This window comes from Sinocyclocheilus grahami, unplaced genomic scaffold (genome assembly GCF_001515645.1).
Source record: "Sinocyclocheilus grahami isolate Dianchi unplaced genomic scaffold, SAMN03320097.WGS_v1.1 scaffold320.1, whole genome shotgun sequence".
In the NCBI taxonomy this organism is placed as follows: domain Eukaryota; kingdom Metazoa; phylum Chordata; class Actinopteri; order Cypriniformes; family Cyprinidae; genus Sinocyclocheilus; species Sinocyclocheilus grahami.
This window is the reverse complement of record NW_015505499.1, coordinates 497,918-516,195: the sequence shown is the minus strand read 5'-3', so window position 1 is coordinate 516,195 and position 18,278 is coordinate 497,918. Positions and strand designations below refer to the sequence as shown.

At 36.6% G+C, this 18,278-nt stretch overlaps 1 protein-coding gene across 3 annotated transcripts in view; it reads left to right on the top strand.

The window, feature by feature from the left end:
• The first annotated feature begins 3,468 nt into the window (after positions 1-3,468).
• The window catches only part of mfsd6b (major facilitator superfamily domain containing 6b), a 17,861-nt gene continuing 3,051 nt past the window's right edge, over positions 3,469-18,278 (top strand). For all 3 annotated transcript variants that reach the window (XM_016294566.1, XM_016294568.1, XM_016294567.1), the window contains exons 1-4: positions 3,469-3,698; positions 5,072-6,623; positions 11,896-11,993; positions 16,119-16,280. In XM_016294566.1, coding sequence (XP_016150052.1) covers positions 5,074-6,623; positions 11,896-11,993; positions 16,119-16,280 — 1,810 coding nt within the window. In that variant the 5' untranslated portion in view covers positions 3,469-3,698; positions 5,072-5,073. The remainder of the gene's footprint in view (positions 3,699-5,071; positions 6,624-11,895; positions 11,994-16,118; positions 16,281-18,278) is intronic.

Below are 18,278 nucleotides of genomic sequence, written 5' to 3'. Positions count from 1 at the left end.
AAGAGTAACACTTACGTGTGGTCGAGTCTCACTTAAAACTGGAAGGAGAGCGCTGTGATGCCGTGATGAGTGGAGCGTCTGGTGTGAGTGTAAAACATCACCCCCTGCTGGTTGAAAATATACCCTCATAATTAGGGTGTTTCCTCAGTGATGTCACTAAGGATAGAAGCTGCCCACTGGAGAAGATCACATTTCTCATATTTAGCTCGAATAAATCAGCAGTTAGATTAATCGATTCCCAAAACAAGACTAACAATGACCAAATATAAGTCAACTTAATTTTTGGTGGAAGAATTCAAAAGTTCCCTAAAATGTGTGATGTGATAATATGGACACTGGACAGCAGTATCAGGATTCAAGATTTCATGGTTATTATAGTTAACTTAAAATAAAACCTTAATAAATAAATAAATCTGTTGCTTGAAATAAAATAAAATAAACTATAACCAAATCAAATATAATATAGAAAATCTTTTTATTTCAACATTTTATTTTTCATTTTAATTTAGTTGACCTTGATGTTCCAAAATAATTAAAACTGAAAAAATAAAACCTTTATAGACATAAATAATTATAAACATTACAATAACACACAACAAAACTACTAAAACTTTCAAACTAAAACAGAAAATATAAAAAAAAACAAAAATATATAACAAAAAATAGCAAAATATAAGCCATTCTTTAACATTTTACAGATAAATCTCAAATGCACTGAAAATATGATACTCACAATATGAGTTATAGTGTATATAAATCTTGTAGTTATTTACAGCTCTAAAATACTTCATCATCTAGACACTTAGTCTCTATAAAATGATTTTTAAAAACGAGTAATCACTCATTTTAACATGTTTATATATGATTTAGGGGGAGTTAAAAAGCCTTAGAAGATTCCAAACAATTATTTCACATTTAAAGGGAAAGTTAACCCAAAAATAAGAATTCTTTCATCATTTACTCACCCTCGTTTTGTTCCCAAGCTGTACGACTTTCATTTTTCTGCAGAATACAAAAATAGAGACATTTTGACAGATCAGTGTACAGAAACATACAGAAACATTCCCATAATCTAGCATATTTATTAGTGGTAATTATGAAATTGGATAGTATTTTTGACCTTTACATCAGAACAATAAAAACTATTTGAAGTTAATCAACAGCTAATATATAGTGCTAGCAAGTCAAAGTTTTTCTCCCAAAATATTTGGATTTTTATCACATGCACAATAAAGTCAACTTCCAGTAAAAACTTATGCGACTCTAATTCAGATAAAACCGTAACACCAGTTAAGACTCAAACTAGAGAAGCTTGGCTTTGACACATTTAATCAATACACCAATTTGTAAGATAAAATCAGCATTCATTATCAAAGGCAACTATTTATTTGGTTTTACAACAGTATTGAGTACATGTACAGTAAATGAACAGAAGGCCAACGATTCACTAAAAATGTTTTTTTTATTGGTCTTATGAAGTATTCTAATTTGTTGAGATAGTGAATTGGTGGGCTTTTGTTAAATGTGAGCCAAAATCATCACAATTAAAAGAACCAAAGACATAAACTACTTCAGTCTGTGTGCACTGAATTTATTTAATACACGAGTTTCACAATTTGAGTTGAATTACTGAAATAAATGAACTTTTCCACGACATTCTAATTTATTGAGATGCACCTGTAATCTGAGTGCATGGCTTGTGACTGCTTTTCTTTTTGGTTGCATTAGCCTTATTGTCTATGTAAGCCCTGCATTACTCATATTAGATGGTATGCATACAGTATCACCATCAAGGCCATTTAGGAGAGTGCAGGTTTATACCTTGAAAGTGTTTTCAAAGCAAAACAGCACTTCATGTTGAGCACATGATGAATGTAAAATGCCCTTTCGACTAGAAAGACTTCTTGTCTCATACAGGCGCACACACAGTACTGTAACCATACGCATAAGTGCCAGTGTGTGTGTAGCTGTGTAAAGATTACTATGAGATGCACATCTAAACCCTGGCTTATAAAAAGCCATTCACAGATTCTTCAGTAAGCATCATACTGAATAAGGTAAACTGCACAATGTTGCATGTTTAAAAATGCTAGTACACTGTTTAAATAAATATTACATAGGCTAGTTCAAAGCTATTAAATATTACATTTTCAATTAATAGCCTGTAACTTTCATCCAGCTTGTATGACGGGAATACATTTTATTTTTTGACTATAGTTTTGTGCATTCATGCAAATTATGTACATTAGCTAATTTACATTTAAACATATCAGACCATTTTATCTGTGCCATTTTTAACCTAAACGTATGTTAAAGGTAAAATACCTTATTCGGTTAACTTACTTTTAACTTACTCTTTTCATTGTGGCGTTATTTGAGAGTTAGGTTACAGGTTAGCAACGCGTAGTTGCTAGTGGTCTAGATACGATTTTTTTTACCTTGTTAAGTTTTGTTGAACGTTTTCGAGGATGAAGAAATATCACATTTGCTTTCCATGTTAGTGTCAGCCTAACTGACTTCTTCTTTAGCTTCTAAGGTGAATTTAATTTGCGCCAAATTGCGTTCGTTTGATAGGACGCAAGGCCTTTGACGTCGATCAGACGTTCATTCTGGCGAATCGATTCGTTCTGTTCGGTCTTCGCTCTCATATGTTGCGTTGGAAATTCATCTCTTGGTGAATCGGTTCCTCGTACTCGGTTCTCTTTTTCATGTATCGCTGAGAACTACGATTCATTCTAGAGAATCAATTCATTAAATCGGGCGGTTCATGAAAATGAACAGATAACAAAATGACTCACAGATTTGTGTCCTAGAACTTAGGCTCTTCTTTTTTTTTTGTAGCGGAATATTTAATTAAAGCTGCTGTTAATAGCTTGTATGTATACTGTATTGTATTGTAATGCTTATATTTAATGTAGCCTAAATGTATACGTTCAAGTTTGATGCTGTCAGTCATTCTGATTGACAGTGTTTTGTGGCAGAACATACGAGACGGGTTAGATTAATATTTAGATATTATGTATTAAAATAACTAGCTGCTTTTTGTAAGTATGTCAGGTCATGGTCAGTTTTTCATTTCATTTGAACTTTATCGAGCGCCAGTAGATGTCTCTGTTTTATCACAATCTCTAGAGCTGGTCAAAATAAATGGGTTTGCTTTAATTTCTAACCAGAAAAAAATATATTAAAAATAGAAATCAAATATTAAAATAAGTGGTTCATACAGAAGTATTTTACTCCACCTAGAAGTTAATATAAACTATGTTAAAATATACTGCAGCCTATTTTAATGAATTAAAAATCCTAAACATCATCAACATTTGACTGATCTTAGACATGGCATCTGCCCTTGGGCAAATACTACACGGAAAACTTTCCATTTAAAACACCATTTCAGGAACTGAAGAACGAAATAGGGTGTCACAGTTGCTAAAGACATCAGTGGAAATGAAGGCAGTGCCACAAACACACTGCCGCTGCGCACATCGCAGGCAGGTGACAGATCGACTTGGATGTAAACAGCCGTACAATAAACCTGCTCCTTTGCTCTACATCGCTGTTTGAGGATTGCTCATAGAAAGTGAGCACAAATCCAGGATGGTGATAAAATGATGACTGGACGGAGAGAGCAGTCTGTTGAAGGGATCGTCCTCCAACGCCAGACGGTGAAATAACATAAACTTCCACACAACAACCGGGTAAGTGAGCCACACCGCTGCTGTTTTATACTGAAACATTGTACAAGAAAAATAATGGATGATCAGTAGTGTTTGTAACTACAGGTAGGCATTGTGTTTGTGCAATATGCACTGTTAATACAGGCTAGGCTGTGTGTTACTCATTTTCAGAAGGGACTACACCCTGTGAAGTTTATTGTTAAGATGTTACCGTTTTGAATGTTGACTGTACTTCATTTCATTCCACAGCCCAAAATCTCCACCTCTTAACTGTATTCCTAAGAATGTCGTTTTTACTAATACTAGCTGATATTCAACATTATATTAACTTGATGTTGTAATTATATTTATTCTTTATTATTGTGAGTCAAGGGCAGTTACTGAATTGATTTTGTTTAAGGTCAATCTGTTTGTTGACTAAAGGTGTGTTGCATTCTTATGTAAACTTAGATTTAGAATCAGGTAAAAAAAAAAAAAAATCCATTAGTCTAACTTGAAATTAAAAAGTGAACTGTTTTGCTTCATTGGACATTGGAGTGACTGTATCAGAACTGTTTAATGCACAAAAGTAAGCAATTATGTACTTAATATTAAACACTGAAATGTATCAGTATTCTTATGAACTATATAGACAATGATATGCAAATTATTAGCATGGGTGAATAGAAAAATAGACCATTTTAACACATACTTAAAATAGTATAGTATGATTTACAGGTTTTGACATCACAAAGAAAACATACTGGAAGTTTATTTTTCTACCGTTTTTATTTTTATAATAGATAATTAGATAATTTTAGATAATGGCCTATTATGCTCAATGAGCATTGCATTATGAACATTATGAGCCCATAAGTATGTGTTTATAAATCAAGCTATCTTTGTTCATGGACACTTTGCATAGGATTATTTGTTGTTGTTTTGGGTTATTTTTATTTATTTATAATTTTTTTGAGCCAATCATCTGACCCATAAATGCAAGGTACCTAATCAGAGGTGCAGGAACATGACATCGTGACAATGCTGATTGGCTGAGCAAGAATGTCTCAACCTCTTCAAGGTCACGTAATATGATGTGAAAGACAGCAGACAAGGGAAAAAAATATCTCATAAAACTTCAAAGTATGTACTGTAAAACTGGGAAATATTTTCAATGAATTTGTTGCTAGCAAAAAAAAAAAAAAGAACCAGAATTCTCAGTGTCAGTCAATGGAAAATATGTTTTTTTTTGGTTCTTCAAGGTAATGTTATGGGATTTACCAACTTATTGGTCACAAAAAACAGCCAAATCTTAACCAAATGGTTATACCCCAACATTTGAAAATTGCTAGTTAAAGCTACAATGTGAAGACATTATCCAATGTCCTTAACATATATTTATGTCTACCTCACAGAAATGGCGAGTGATCGGGTGGCCATCCTAACGGATGATGAGGAGGACCAGAAAAGGAAATATGTTCTGTCTGAACCATTTAACACTCTGTCCCTGGGGCAGGTGGCAAACACTACACCATCCGGTCAAACAGCACCGCCTGCCCCCACTGACACACACCCTTCTCAGCCCTCTCAGAATATGGACTGCACAGAGAGGTGCTGTGTGCGATTAGACAATCATCTCTTGATATCCAAGGTCTTCTACTTCTTCTTTTACTCCGCATATGGCTCTTTACACCCCCTGCTTGCTGTGTACTACAAGCAGCTGGGAATGACAGCCAGCCAAAGTGGCCTGCTAGTTGGGATCCGTTATTTTATAGAGTTCTGCAGTGCGCCTTTCTGGGGAGTAGTGGCGGACCGCTACAAGAAAGGGAAGGTGGTGTTGCTGTTTTCTGTACTCTGCTGGGTGGTCTTTAACTGCGGTATCGGCTTTGTCAAGCCAGCAGCTATGACCTGTGTCAGTAAGGACCCTACTGTTGTGACACCAAGCAATTTTACAAACTATACGCAAACTAGTAACCATACCAGACAAAGAAGATACTTGATTGAGGATGTGTACTCTGCTCCTCAGCTTTCTCAGCCAATATTAGCAGCTTATGAACCTCACTCTAGATACATTCGAAGTGCAAGTGTGAATACCACAAGCACTCCCTCTGGAAAGTCCACAGAGAATCCTGTCGGCATTACTATGCTGTCTAACTCATCAACAGCGTCGCCCCGTACCTCGACAGTAACGTCAAAATCTACCTCGACAATTGAAACACAAGCTACCACTGCCAAACTCAAGAATGTCATAGTCTTTAATAAGGAACAAGTAGATACGATATTTCTCTTGATCCTCTTGGTCATTATCATTGGTGAGTTCTTCAGCGCCCCGGCTGTGACCATTGTGGACACCGTCACTCTTCAGTACTTGGGACCACACCGAGATCGTTATGGGCTCCAGAGAATGTGGGGATCTCTGGGATGGGGTATCGCTATGCTGTCAGTGGGCATTTGGATCGACCACACGCACATCACTATCTTCATCCAGGGCTCGGGTTGTGACCTGCCCATCTACAAGAACTACCAAATTGCGTTCATCGTTTTTGGAGTCCTGATGATGTCAGCGCTGATAGTGGCGACGCAGTTCCACTTTGACAACAGGGTTTATCAGTCAGATGAGGAAGAGGACAAGAAGGAGGATGTGGAAATACCTCAAGTCGTTCAGGAAGTCTCGTCTCCAGAGTCCAGCCCAGATGATGCACCTATTTGCCCAGAAAGCAACCCGCAACCTTTTCCCTTCAAAGATCTCTTCCGGACCATTTGTGGCATCCAGTATGGTACGGTTCTCTTTGTGGCCTGGTTCATGGGGTTTGGTTACGGTTTCGTGTTCACCTTCCTCTATTGGCATCTGGAGGACCTGAAGGGCACCACCACTCTCTTTGGCATCTGCTCGGTGCTCAGTCACGTGTCTGAGCTGGCCGCTTATTTCATCAGCCACAAACTCATTGAGCTTGTTGGACACATCAGGTGGGAACCTAATTATGTGAAATATATGGCATATTTTATACTAAACTGCACTTGTATTGAAGGTTTTTCTATTTGGAAAGTAGGGGCTTGGATTATGAATATTAATTTAATGACATAACTCGCATTTAGAAATCATATTTGATTTGTTTAAAGGCAGGTTTGCATGTGCTAACAAAGTAGGATAACCACTTACCGCTTGTATGTCTGTTTAGTCCACTTCCAATGCAAGTGGTTGGCCGAGGCTTCTCCTGTTATTTGGGACATTCACACTGAAAGCAATTTGTAGAAACCAAGAGTCAGTCAGTTTCAGTGAGAATAGACAATAAATCACACTTCAACTTTTATGCAAATGAGCAGCGGCGACTAATGGAAGTGCAGATCATGTTCTGCCCCTTGATAGAGTTGGATACTAAGGTCAAGTGAGAGCCAGTTCACACAGAAAGCATTTTTGTGTTCTATTCTGCTGCTTTCAATTATTTTTCTACGTAAACATGCATTAGATGATGTCTTTAGCTGGTGCATCATGTCTTGCTTACTTTAGGCCCATGTTTTTAAGTTGTTCTTAAGAATTCATCCTGTGTGAGCCCATAAGACGCCTATGAAGATTCCACTGTCATTGTGAACACCCTTCTATGTTGCCAGTTATACAGTAGTTGTTTCTTTAAACTGTACCCAATCAAAACATAGCTCAATTAAGTATTTTACTTGTTGTCCAAACATTGGGCAGGATGAATGAACTGCTTGGTTGCAGTTTTACCAGAAAATATATTAATATATATTAATTCTATTAAAAATCTATTGGTAGCCACAGCCATGAAGAAAACATCTTCGGAAGCAGTATTTTTTAGTATATTGTTATATAAATAATAGGGTTATTTATATTTGTAGTATTTATTAAAATTTTAAATTAGCTTTTATTTTTAGAATTTTAAGTTTAGTTTAAAGTGCATGGAAAGGTATATTTTTCCTGATGTTGTCAATACATTCCGATTGCTTTAAAAGATTGCTTGGGTTTTACTAGATTTACTGATGTATTGATATTCAGTTGAACAATCTACTATGCATTTGATATATCATAGACAGGTGGCCTCTGATGTTCACAAAAGCTAAACACTCATATATGCTCAGGGTTTAGTGTTGAGCAAATCTTTGTATGGGCGGAGCCAACCATTTTATTTTAGTATGGTACTTTATGTATTTTGGACCTGTGCCCAAGCACCGCCTTCATGTAATCGTTACCATATCCTGGTTGCTCAATATTTTATGAGAATACGACCAAGAGCATCCGGTCAAAAGTGATGTAAATGCACTTATTTCTTGTGCCATGTCTGTGTTAACACGTATAGACTGGCATATTTTTGGCATAGTGGTGTACATTAGGCTCACTCAGAAAGTCCTAAGGTTGTTTAATGTGTCTCATTAAGTATTGTTGACTTTGGCTAAGCTCTAAACGGGCACTGCCTAGCCTGGGCACACAATGAACAACCAAGATGCAGGCCACCCTTTTCCAGGATGTTTACCATGTGTATGTGGGCACTGGTAAACAGGCACATGGAAAGGTTTGCTCACATCCTCAATCTGCTTTGTGGTATTTCTCAAGTGTGTGGTATTTCCCAGAGCACCGGCTCATCTGAGTGAACAAGATGAATCACCTTAAAGGGGTCCTATTATGCTCTTTTACAAAGTCTTGATTTTGTTTTGGGGTGTACTAGGCTCTCATACTAGGTTGTTCGAAAAACACATTATTTTTCACATATTTTACATGATTACAACACCTCTCTCTCCCCAGTCTGGCATGAAAGGCTCGAATAGTTCCTGTATCAAATGAAGGCCCGCCTTTTGAAATACGAAATGTGCTGTGATTGGTTAGCTGGGCCAGTGTGTGTTGTGATTGGCAGCACTCGGCACCTGGTTGGGAAATGTCATGCCCCTTACCATAGCCACCTGCAAGCTTCAGTGTAAATATTGCGTCAAAATCAAATAAATTTGAGTGTGATTTAAACCCGGATGATTGTAATCACTCTAAGTTTGTCTGCCTTGGGAAAGCTAGCTTGTCTCTGACATAGTGATAACACTCGTTGCCTTCTCTAGTGCAGCTCAACCAGGTCTCGTCCCATTCGTCGGTATTTGTGATATCACAAATCCCGGAAAATATGCGTTGTAGTCCAAACGAGTCGTTCGTTGTAGTTTTTGAAAAGTTAAATAAAATATCTCCTTTTGAAGTGGACTTTGAGCTTGTAACTTTGCAGATCTTTTTTATGCTCAAACAGCAACATTACAGACTAAAGTTGAAAGAGTCAAAAAGCATAATAGGACCCCTTTAAGATAGCTCAAGTTGTACTGGTGGCTCAGTCTTTGCATTTTTAATTATGTTAACTGGTAGCATTTAGCAGATGTTTTGGGATACATACAGTGACCACTGAAACTGTTATGTTTGTCGACAGATGCTGTTTTGTGAAAAGCTGATTAGTTGGCAGCAAACTGGATCTGCAGGCATTGTAATTCTGCTGCGTAACAGAACTGCAGCTCTATACAAAATATACTTTCTGGCTTACCACACTGAGCATTTAAATTTAGAATATTACAACTTGATTTTTGTTAAATAAAAAAGTCATCAAATCTAATGGATTTGAGGTGGTGAAACTTGCCGAACTGCTTCTGCTATGACTAAATATCTCACAAAGAGACTATATCTCACAATTGTGATTTCTCACTGTGTAACTTTTTTATCTCAATGTGATTTAATATCTCACACTGTGTGACTTTATCTCACAGTGTGATTTTATATATCACAATTGTTTCCTTATATTTCATAATGTGACTTATCTCACAATTTTTACTTCAAATTTCACAGCGTGACTTTATATCTCATAGATGTAATTTTATAGTAACATTTATTGTATAACATTTTATATATTATATTTTATATAAGTATAAAACAATTTGATATAAATTATTTAAAATATAAATTATTAATAAATTATTGTATTCTACATTTTGAAAATCATTTATAGAATCTTCTTATGGAGACGAAGATGTTTTGTTCATCCATGTGATATACCTTCAGTTTTGTCTCTGTAGTCTTTGTTAAGTGGCCTATTTTCAGTCATGACTGTGGAGAGGCCTGTAACTTTATCCTGCCATTAGCCCCATCACACATTGTCGAGGCTTTCCAGCATTGATCCACTGAGCTTGCTTCTTTTGTGGATCAATTCTAAAGCTTTCTAAAGGCAAAGGGTGTGGTGGAGCCAAAATAGTGTACAGTGAAATGTTCTCTGTAGTTTGTAGAGTCAACATTTGCATGGCTATCTCCCAGAGCTTGCATGTAGTTGCATGGAGAAAGCAGTTTAAAAGCTCCTGTTTAAAGGTTTTTGTGTAGTCTTTTTGGTGTTAGTATGCTTAAAATGCACACAACTATAAGTAAGCCATTAGTAGTTTGATTCCCCCAAAATATGTAAACACTGTGGAGCAAAACATTGCTCTGTTTGAGCTTCCTGACCAGTCCGATGTTAACCAATGGCATGAGATTGGGGTGTGGCTATGTGTTTGTTTACGCAATGGTGGACAGGGAGATTGTTTAGGAAACATATTTGGAAACAATCGTTATTTTAATTAAAGGGGTCATATGATGCGATTTCAAGCTTTCCTTTCTCTTTGGAGTGTTACAAGTTGATTGTGCATAGATAAGAGCCCTGAAGTTGCAAAGACTAAAGTCTCAAAACCAAAGAGATATTCTTTATCAAAGTTAAGACTCTGCCACACCCCCCTAAAAGGCTTGTTCTAACATGCCCCCACATATCGTGTGTGTGTGTGTGTGTGAGAGAGAGAGAGAGCGAGAGAGAGAGAGAGACTGGGTCACATCATAGTGGAGTGAACTGTCTTAACCGTGGCTTGGTCTTTACATTTATTTTGAAAGATGAAGCTCGCGATTATGGTAAGGGGCGTTACATTTCCGACGAGTGCTTGCGGTGTTCAGCCAATCACAATGCACTGGGTCAGCTGGCCAATCAGAGCAGACTGCACTTGTTGGAAGGAGGGACTTTGTAGAAAACAAAGCGTTTGAGAGAGGCGGGGCATAGAGGACCTACAATAATGTACAGTATTTGAAAAATAATGTGTTTTTTTAACATTAAAGCATGTCAACATATTCTGTTACACCAGATACACAAAATAATGATCTTTAAAAAAGCATCATATGACCCCTTTAATGTTTTGATGAAACGGAAGTAGCGCTAGATCTTTTCTTCTGTGTTTTGATGTTCATTCCAGTTACACAGATTGTTGGTTATAATTCTAAAACTATTTGCTAGCTTTTCACTTTTTTATAGTTCATTTAATATAATTTAGTAGTAAATTCAGCACAACTGTAAGTGAGTTGATTCCCTCAAAATGTGTAAACACTGTGGCGCAAAACATTGGTCTGTCAAGCTTCCTGACAAGTCCGACAACAGCAACACTGACTCAACCAATGGTGTGAGTTTGGGGTGGGGCTATGTATTTGTTCAACCAATGGCAGACAGAGAGAGTGTTTAGGAAACCTCTTTGGAAATCATTATTCTATTTAAAGTTGCGTTGAAACGGAAGTAGCAACAGACCTTTCTTCTGTAATTTGACGTAAATCCCAGTTAAAAGGATTATTGGAAAAGAAAAAAAATGTAGGACAGGGACTTTTTTTCAATATTTTTATCAATCTGAGCTTGCAGGTGATCATAAAAAAGGGTGTGGTTTAAGCAAACTGAATGTTCGGAGATGTCACCTGTGTTATGATGTTTTAATTAAAAATTGCTAGTTAAAAACATTAATATGAATGAATTAAATAGATGAATTGTTCACAATAACAACACTAACATGCATTTAGAAAATATATGCAGACTATAATTTATGCTTAGTGATGCCAGTAGCAGAGAAATGAGACGCTTCATTTTAAAGCACCAGCGCTCTCATTAGACTGGTTTTCCAGAAAAAAACATTCAAATTAAACTGGCATTAATGACATTAACGTTCAGTGTTTGTAGATAAGCACTGGCGAGATCTTGTGCGGTCACACTCACAGCCCGAACATTAGACAGAGTGAGTCATTCATTTGGGCGTCAGAATAGAGACTGACATCACCAGCAAATGCAACTCCCAGCCTTAACTACAATAGGCCTTATAAACCAAACAGGTTTAGCTACACCCAGTGTGGCATTTTCATTGTACAGAAAATCATTGTTTCACGTGCATGAATGAAATATGACATTCAAGTATTACATGATTGTGTTCTTTTTTTTAGAGTCCTTTATATCGGACTGGCCTGTAACACCGCACGCTATCTGTACATCTCCTACCTAGAGAATGCATGGATAGTTTTACCCATGGAAGTACTTCAAGGTGAGAAATCAGGGGTTTTTGTGTTGCTCGATGGGCCTTATCAAACAGGAAGTGGAGTTTGGATTGGTAGGCTGTGTTCTTGAGTGACCACAGCTAACGTCAAGATCATCTAAGGACATGATTTAGCTGTTTTTGAAGTATATCTGACTGCTTATTTCACATCAGATACGCTGTTGCAATCACACAGTTACAGTTAAGAAATAAACAGACAGGTTTAAGCAGTGCTGTTTTTATTTCAAAGCTAAAAGACATGCGTTACTGATACTTAGGCACAATACATTAGAGGTCGACCGATTGATCGGCTGGCCGATTAATCGGGCCGATTTTTGGCATTTTTTTAATTAATCGGCATCAGCCAATTGTGCTGCAAATTTATAGGCAGGCGCATCTGTGGGCAGCTGTACCGGAGAATCCCTCTCCCTCTGGCTGTGTGAGATGGCGCAGCTCCACAGTTGCCAAATCCGCTTATTATACGCAACTTTGGGCTTCTTTTTGTGTAAAGTTGCGTGAAAAAATCCCGGGTCGGGTTGCGGGGTGATTTAGCTGTTTTTGAAGTATATCTGACTGCTTATTTCACATCAGATACGCTGTTGCAATCACACAGTTACAGTTAAGAAATAAACAGACAGGTTTAAGCAGTGCTGTTTTTATTTCAAAGCTAAAAGACATGCGTTACTGATACTTAGGCACAATACATTAGAGGTCGACCGATTGATCGGCTGGCCGATTAATCGGGCCGATTTTTGGCATTTTTTTAATTAATCGGCATCAGCCAATTGTGCTGCAAATTTATAGGCAGGCGCATCTGTGGGCAGCTGTACCGGAGAATCCCTCTCCCTCTGGCTGTGTGAGATGGCGCAGCTCCACAGTTGCCAAATCCGCTTATTATACGCAACTTTGGGCTTCTTTTTGTGTAAAGTTGCGTGAAAAAATCCCGGGTCGGGTTGCGGGGTTTTTTTTTTTTTTAAATATGGTTGCTTTCTTGTTAGGAAAATCTGACAAGAAACTTTGTTTCTTTACATTTATGCTCACCATATTCTCCAATGCCTTGATTGACACTCTTAACTGACGGCTGAAGCCAACGGTCCGTGGGTGTGACGTCTGAGGCTGAGACTACGTTTTAAGATAGCACACGTACGTCTGCAAGATGTCCGTTAAAGATCACTTGATCTGGATAGCATCTGCTGTGTATAAACATCTGACAGACGTCTGTAAGATGTCAGTTTTACATGCATTCTAAATCATAAACATCTTAAAGACATCTAATAGACATCTATTTGACATCTGATAGAAAGCATCCCATAGACGTATTGCAGATGAGCAAACACTGTAAAAAATACGTCTTCCAGATGTAAATGCAGATGTCAAACAGACGTCTCCAAGATGTATGTGTGCTATCAGATTATCCTACTAGAATTGATGCCGACCGTGCTTATCATATTCATAAATTCAACAAGTAATTTGCATGTGAAAGTAGAAACAATTCAGACTAAACTTCTGGGCTGATTGTAATGTGCACGTTAAATTTTCCTCATGAAATGTGTCTGTGGGTCCGACAGTAGCCTCCACGATGTCATTGCTCTGCCATCGGCTGCCCTGATTTCTAAATATCGGCATCGGCCAGAGAAAACAATAATACAATACTGTGGGGAAGTCGTGGCCTAATGGTTAGAGAGTCGGACTCGTAACCCAAAGGTTGCAGGTTCGAGTCTCGTACCGGCAGGAATTGTAGGTGGAGGGAGTGAATGTACAGCGCTCTCTCCCATCTTCAATACCACGACTTCAGTACCCCCAACTGCTCCCCGGGCTGCCCACTGCTCCGGGTGTGTGTTCACGGTGTGTGTGTGCACTTTGGATGGGATAAATGCAGAGCACTAATTCCTAGTATGGGTCACCATACTTGGCCACATGTCACGTCACTACATTGTTCAACATCAGTTGTTTCTGTGTAAAGCACAATTATTAAAATGTCAAGACCTTTGAAAGGTTCTAAAGCAGGTTTAGAAGCCTGTTTAGCCGCTTCAGCCACTATTGCGACTGTTGACTATTGACACTGTACAGGATGACCCTGTTCTCACCTCACATGGGCGTAATGCCTGTCTGCTTTAGCTGTAACCACCAGCCATAAGTTTTTGATGTTTTTTAAAATAATTTTCTTCTGCTCACCAAGCCTGCATTTATTTGATCCAAAATACAACAAAAGCAGTAATGTTGTGAAATATTTATATGATTTAAAATAACTGCTTTCTATTTGAATATATTTTAAAATATAATTTATTCCTGTGATCAAAGCTAAATTTTCAGCATCATTACTCCAGTCTTCAGTGTCACATGATCTTTCAGAAATCATTCTAATATGCTGATTTGCTGCTCAAGAAACATTTTTATTATTATTATTATTATTATCATCAATATTTAAAACAGTTGAGTACATTTTTTCAGGATTCTTTGAAGAATAGAGAGATCCAAAGATCAGCATTTATCTTATATAAAAAGCTTTTGTAACATTATACCATTCATTTTTTTGGTAAAGCAATTATAGAAATTAATACTTTTATTTAGCAAGGATGCTTTAAATTGATCAAAAGGGATGATAATGCCATTTATAATGTTTATATAATATAATGTTTATAAAAGATTTCTATTTCAGACAAATGCTGTTCTTCTGAACTTTCTATTCATCAAAGAAGCCTGAAAAAATACTACTCAGCTGTTTTCAACAATAACAATAATAATAATAATAATATTTTTTTTGTTTAGCTGAAAATCAGAAAATCATCTGAAGGATCATGTGACTAGAGTAGTGATGCTAAAAATTCAGCTTTGAAATCACAGGAATACATTACATTTTAAAATGTATTCAAATAGAAAACAGTTATTTTAAATAGTAAAACATATTTCAAAATGTTACAGTTTTTGCTGTACTTTAGATCAAATTAATGCAGGCTTGGTGAGCCGAAGAGACTAATTTAAAAAAAAACGTTAAAAATCTTACTGTTCAAATACTGGTAGTGTATATCAGTGTTTAAGACTGCTTATTTATATAAGTTCTAAAGAAACAGAGGAATATGAAAATACAGTGTGAGATCAATCCAATACAACAAAAAACATATTAAAGGAAGTTTTTAGGCACAACATAGAGCGAAGTTTAGTTGTTTACAGTTATTTTTTTAATGAATATTCATGTTATATTAGGCTATATAGGCAAACCAAAAGATACATTTATTCAAGTAATAAGTTAATAATCAAATAATCACATAAGATGAAGTACCTTTCCTTTGTGAGTTAAATGCACTAAATTATACAAAACAGGCATTACTATAGTTATTTAATATATAAAGTATTTTTATTGAATTTTCACTTTTACTATTATGACACAGGCTAAAATAACATGTTATACTTCTGACTCTCAGCTTTAATTATTAATATTTTGCGGGGGGGGGGGGGGGGGTTTGTTCCTATTTTGTTTTTGCATTAATGATCCCATGTAGCAGACTGAAGTCATATTATGTAATATCTGTACAGAGCTGCTTTTCAACATTTTATTCATATTTGTTTGTTTATCAGCTGCAAATGTGACCCTGGAGCACAAAATCAGTCTTAAGGCGCTGGGGTATATTTGTAGCAATAGCCAAAAATACATTGTATGGGTCAAAATGATTGTTTTTTCTTTTATGCCAAAAATCATTAAGATATTAAGTAAAGATCATGTTCCATGAAGATATTTTGTAAATTTCCATCTGTAAATATATTCAAACTTAATTTTTGATTAGTAATATGCATTGCTAAGAACTTCATTTGGACAACTTTAAAGGCGATTTTCTCCAATTTTTATTTATTTTTTGCACCCTCAGATTCCAGATTTTCAAATAGTTGTATATCGGCCAAATTTTGCCCTGTCATAACAAACCATACATCAATGGAAAGCTTATTTATTCAGCTTTCATGTATAAATCTCAATTTCGAAAAATTGACCCTTATGACCGGTTTTGTGGTCCAAGGTCACAAATGTTGTCTAATTGTTGTGGTCATATCATATATGTATTACAAAGAACACATGAGTAGTCTATGTTTATCCATTCAAGCAGATGCACAAGTGTTTATTTATGTTGATGTGTCGTGCAGGTTTGACACATGCAGCAGTGTGGGCGGCATGCATCTCGTATTTGAGCGCTGCTGTTCCTCCAGCTCTGCGCACGTCGGCTCAGGGGATCCTGCAGGGGCTGCACCTGGGGCTGGGGAGAGGCTGTGGAGCCATGCTGGGAGGGGTTTTTGTGAACTACTTCGGTATGACATCAACAAAGACCATGTGACGTCACAGACATTCCACACATGTGCCTCATGCATGCTTTGATGCTGTTATATATTTAGACACAGTTACAAAGATTCAGACTCTTGTAGTTAAAGTGAATTCTACATTATTCTGTATCCAAAAGTCTGAGACCAAATTGAAAATATCGCATGATGGATTGATTTTGTTTGTTTGTTTGTTAACTATTAATAAATTCTTAATTTCATTTTTAAATGTCTAACTTAAAACTTATTTAACAAAAAAATTAAATAAAAACAGTAAAACTGTAAAATAATATTAAAATTGAAAATAATTTGGTTTTTTTAATGTATAATATTTATAATGTAATTTGTTCCTGTGATGGCAAAGCTGAATTTTAGCAGCCATTACTCCAGTCTTCAGTGTCACATGATCCTTCAGAAATCATTCTAATGCTGATTTGGTCCTCAATAAATATATGTTATTATCAGTGTTGATAAAAGTTTTTTGCTGTTTAATATTTTTGTGGAAAACTTTGATACACCAATTAATTTTGGGGTAAGTAAAGGGGAAATAATTAATATTTTTATTCAACAAGGATGCATTACATTGATCAAAATTAACAATGTTCTAAAAAAAAATCTAAATCTAAAAAAAAACCTTTTTCAAATAAATTATTTTCATTTTCATCCCGAATCCTGAACAAAATGTCACAGTTTCTACAAAAAATATTAAGTAGCAAAAACAGCATATTAGAATGATTTCTGAAGAAGCAATGATTTTCTTAAAGGGGTGGTTCATTGCGATTTCACTTTTTTAATGTTAGTTAGTGTCTAATGTTGCTGTTTAAGCATAAACAATATCTGCAAAGTTACGAAGCTGAAAGTTCAATGCAAACGGCGATATCATCTTTTAAAATTCTGGCAGTTTAATGCCTATTAAAACAGCTGGTAGGGACTACAACGAGATACTTCCCGGGTTTGTGACATCACAAACCCAGATAAACCCCGCCCTCGGGAAAAGGCAGCAAAGGGGGTGAGGCCATGCTGCGCTGCTTTCGAGAAGAGGAAGAGAAAACTAGAGGTGCACGTAAAAATCTATTCATTTAAGAATCGCGATTCTGTCTTCTAACGATTCTAATGGATTCACAAGTTTCAAAATCAATGTTCTAAAGCAGCGGTTCTTAATACTGTTCCTCGCTTCCCCCTGCTCTGCACACGCTCTGCATCTCTCTCTCTCTCTCTCTCTCATTCAGATCATCAGCTCAGCTCTGTTCCATTTATACACTTATTTTCACATAGCTATGAGAAGCGTTAAGCATGGACATGCGTGCAGTTGCTGTACTGTATTAAAGCTTTAATCAGGATAAAACTATATTAAAAGCTAACATACACAGTAGCATTTACAAATAACAGCGTATCTAAAAGAGACAACAACAAACAAAAAACATAGGCCTACCATTAAAAGCCGTGCTTGCACAGGTTCTGCACGGTCCTCTTCACTAATATCCTCTGCTTCTCAATCGGGCTCAAACTGATAAGCGATATTAATGACGCCGCTGTTTACAATACAACCAGAGCACATGCTGCTGAGGTGAGGGGCGGGACACTTTGACGCGCACTAGAGGCGGTTTAGCCAGTCACAACACACTGGGCTAGCTAACCAATCAGAGCCCATCGCGTATTTCTGAGGGAGGGGCTTCATAAAAGAAAGAAAAGATCAGCCCGTTTCTCTGAGAAGGGACAGAGCGGTGTGGAATAAATTGTGAAAAATTTAGTTTTTTAAAAAACAAAGCATTAACTCATGTAAGACTGCACCCCATAAACACAATCAAGCCTAGAAAAAACCCAGTGAACCACCCCTTTAAGACTGGAGTAACGGTTACTGAAAATTTAGCTTTGCCATCAAAGAAATTAATTACGTTTTATAATGTATTCAAATAGAAGATAGTTATTTTAAATTGTAATTATATTTCACACTGCTACTGATTATATATATATATATATATATATATA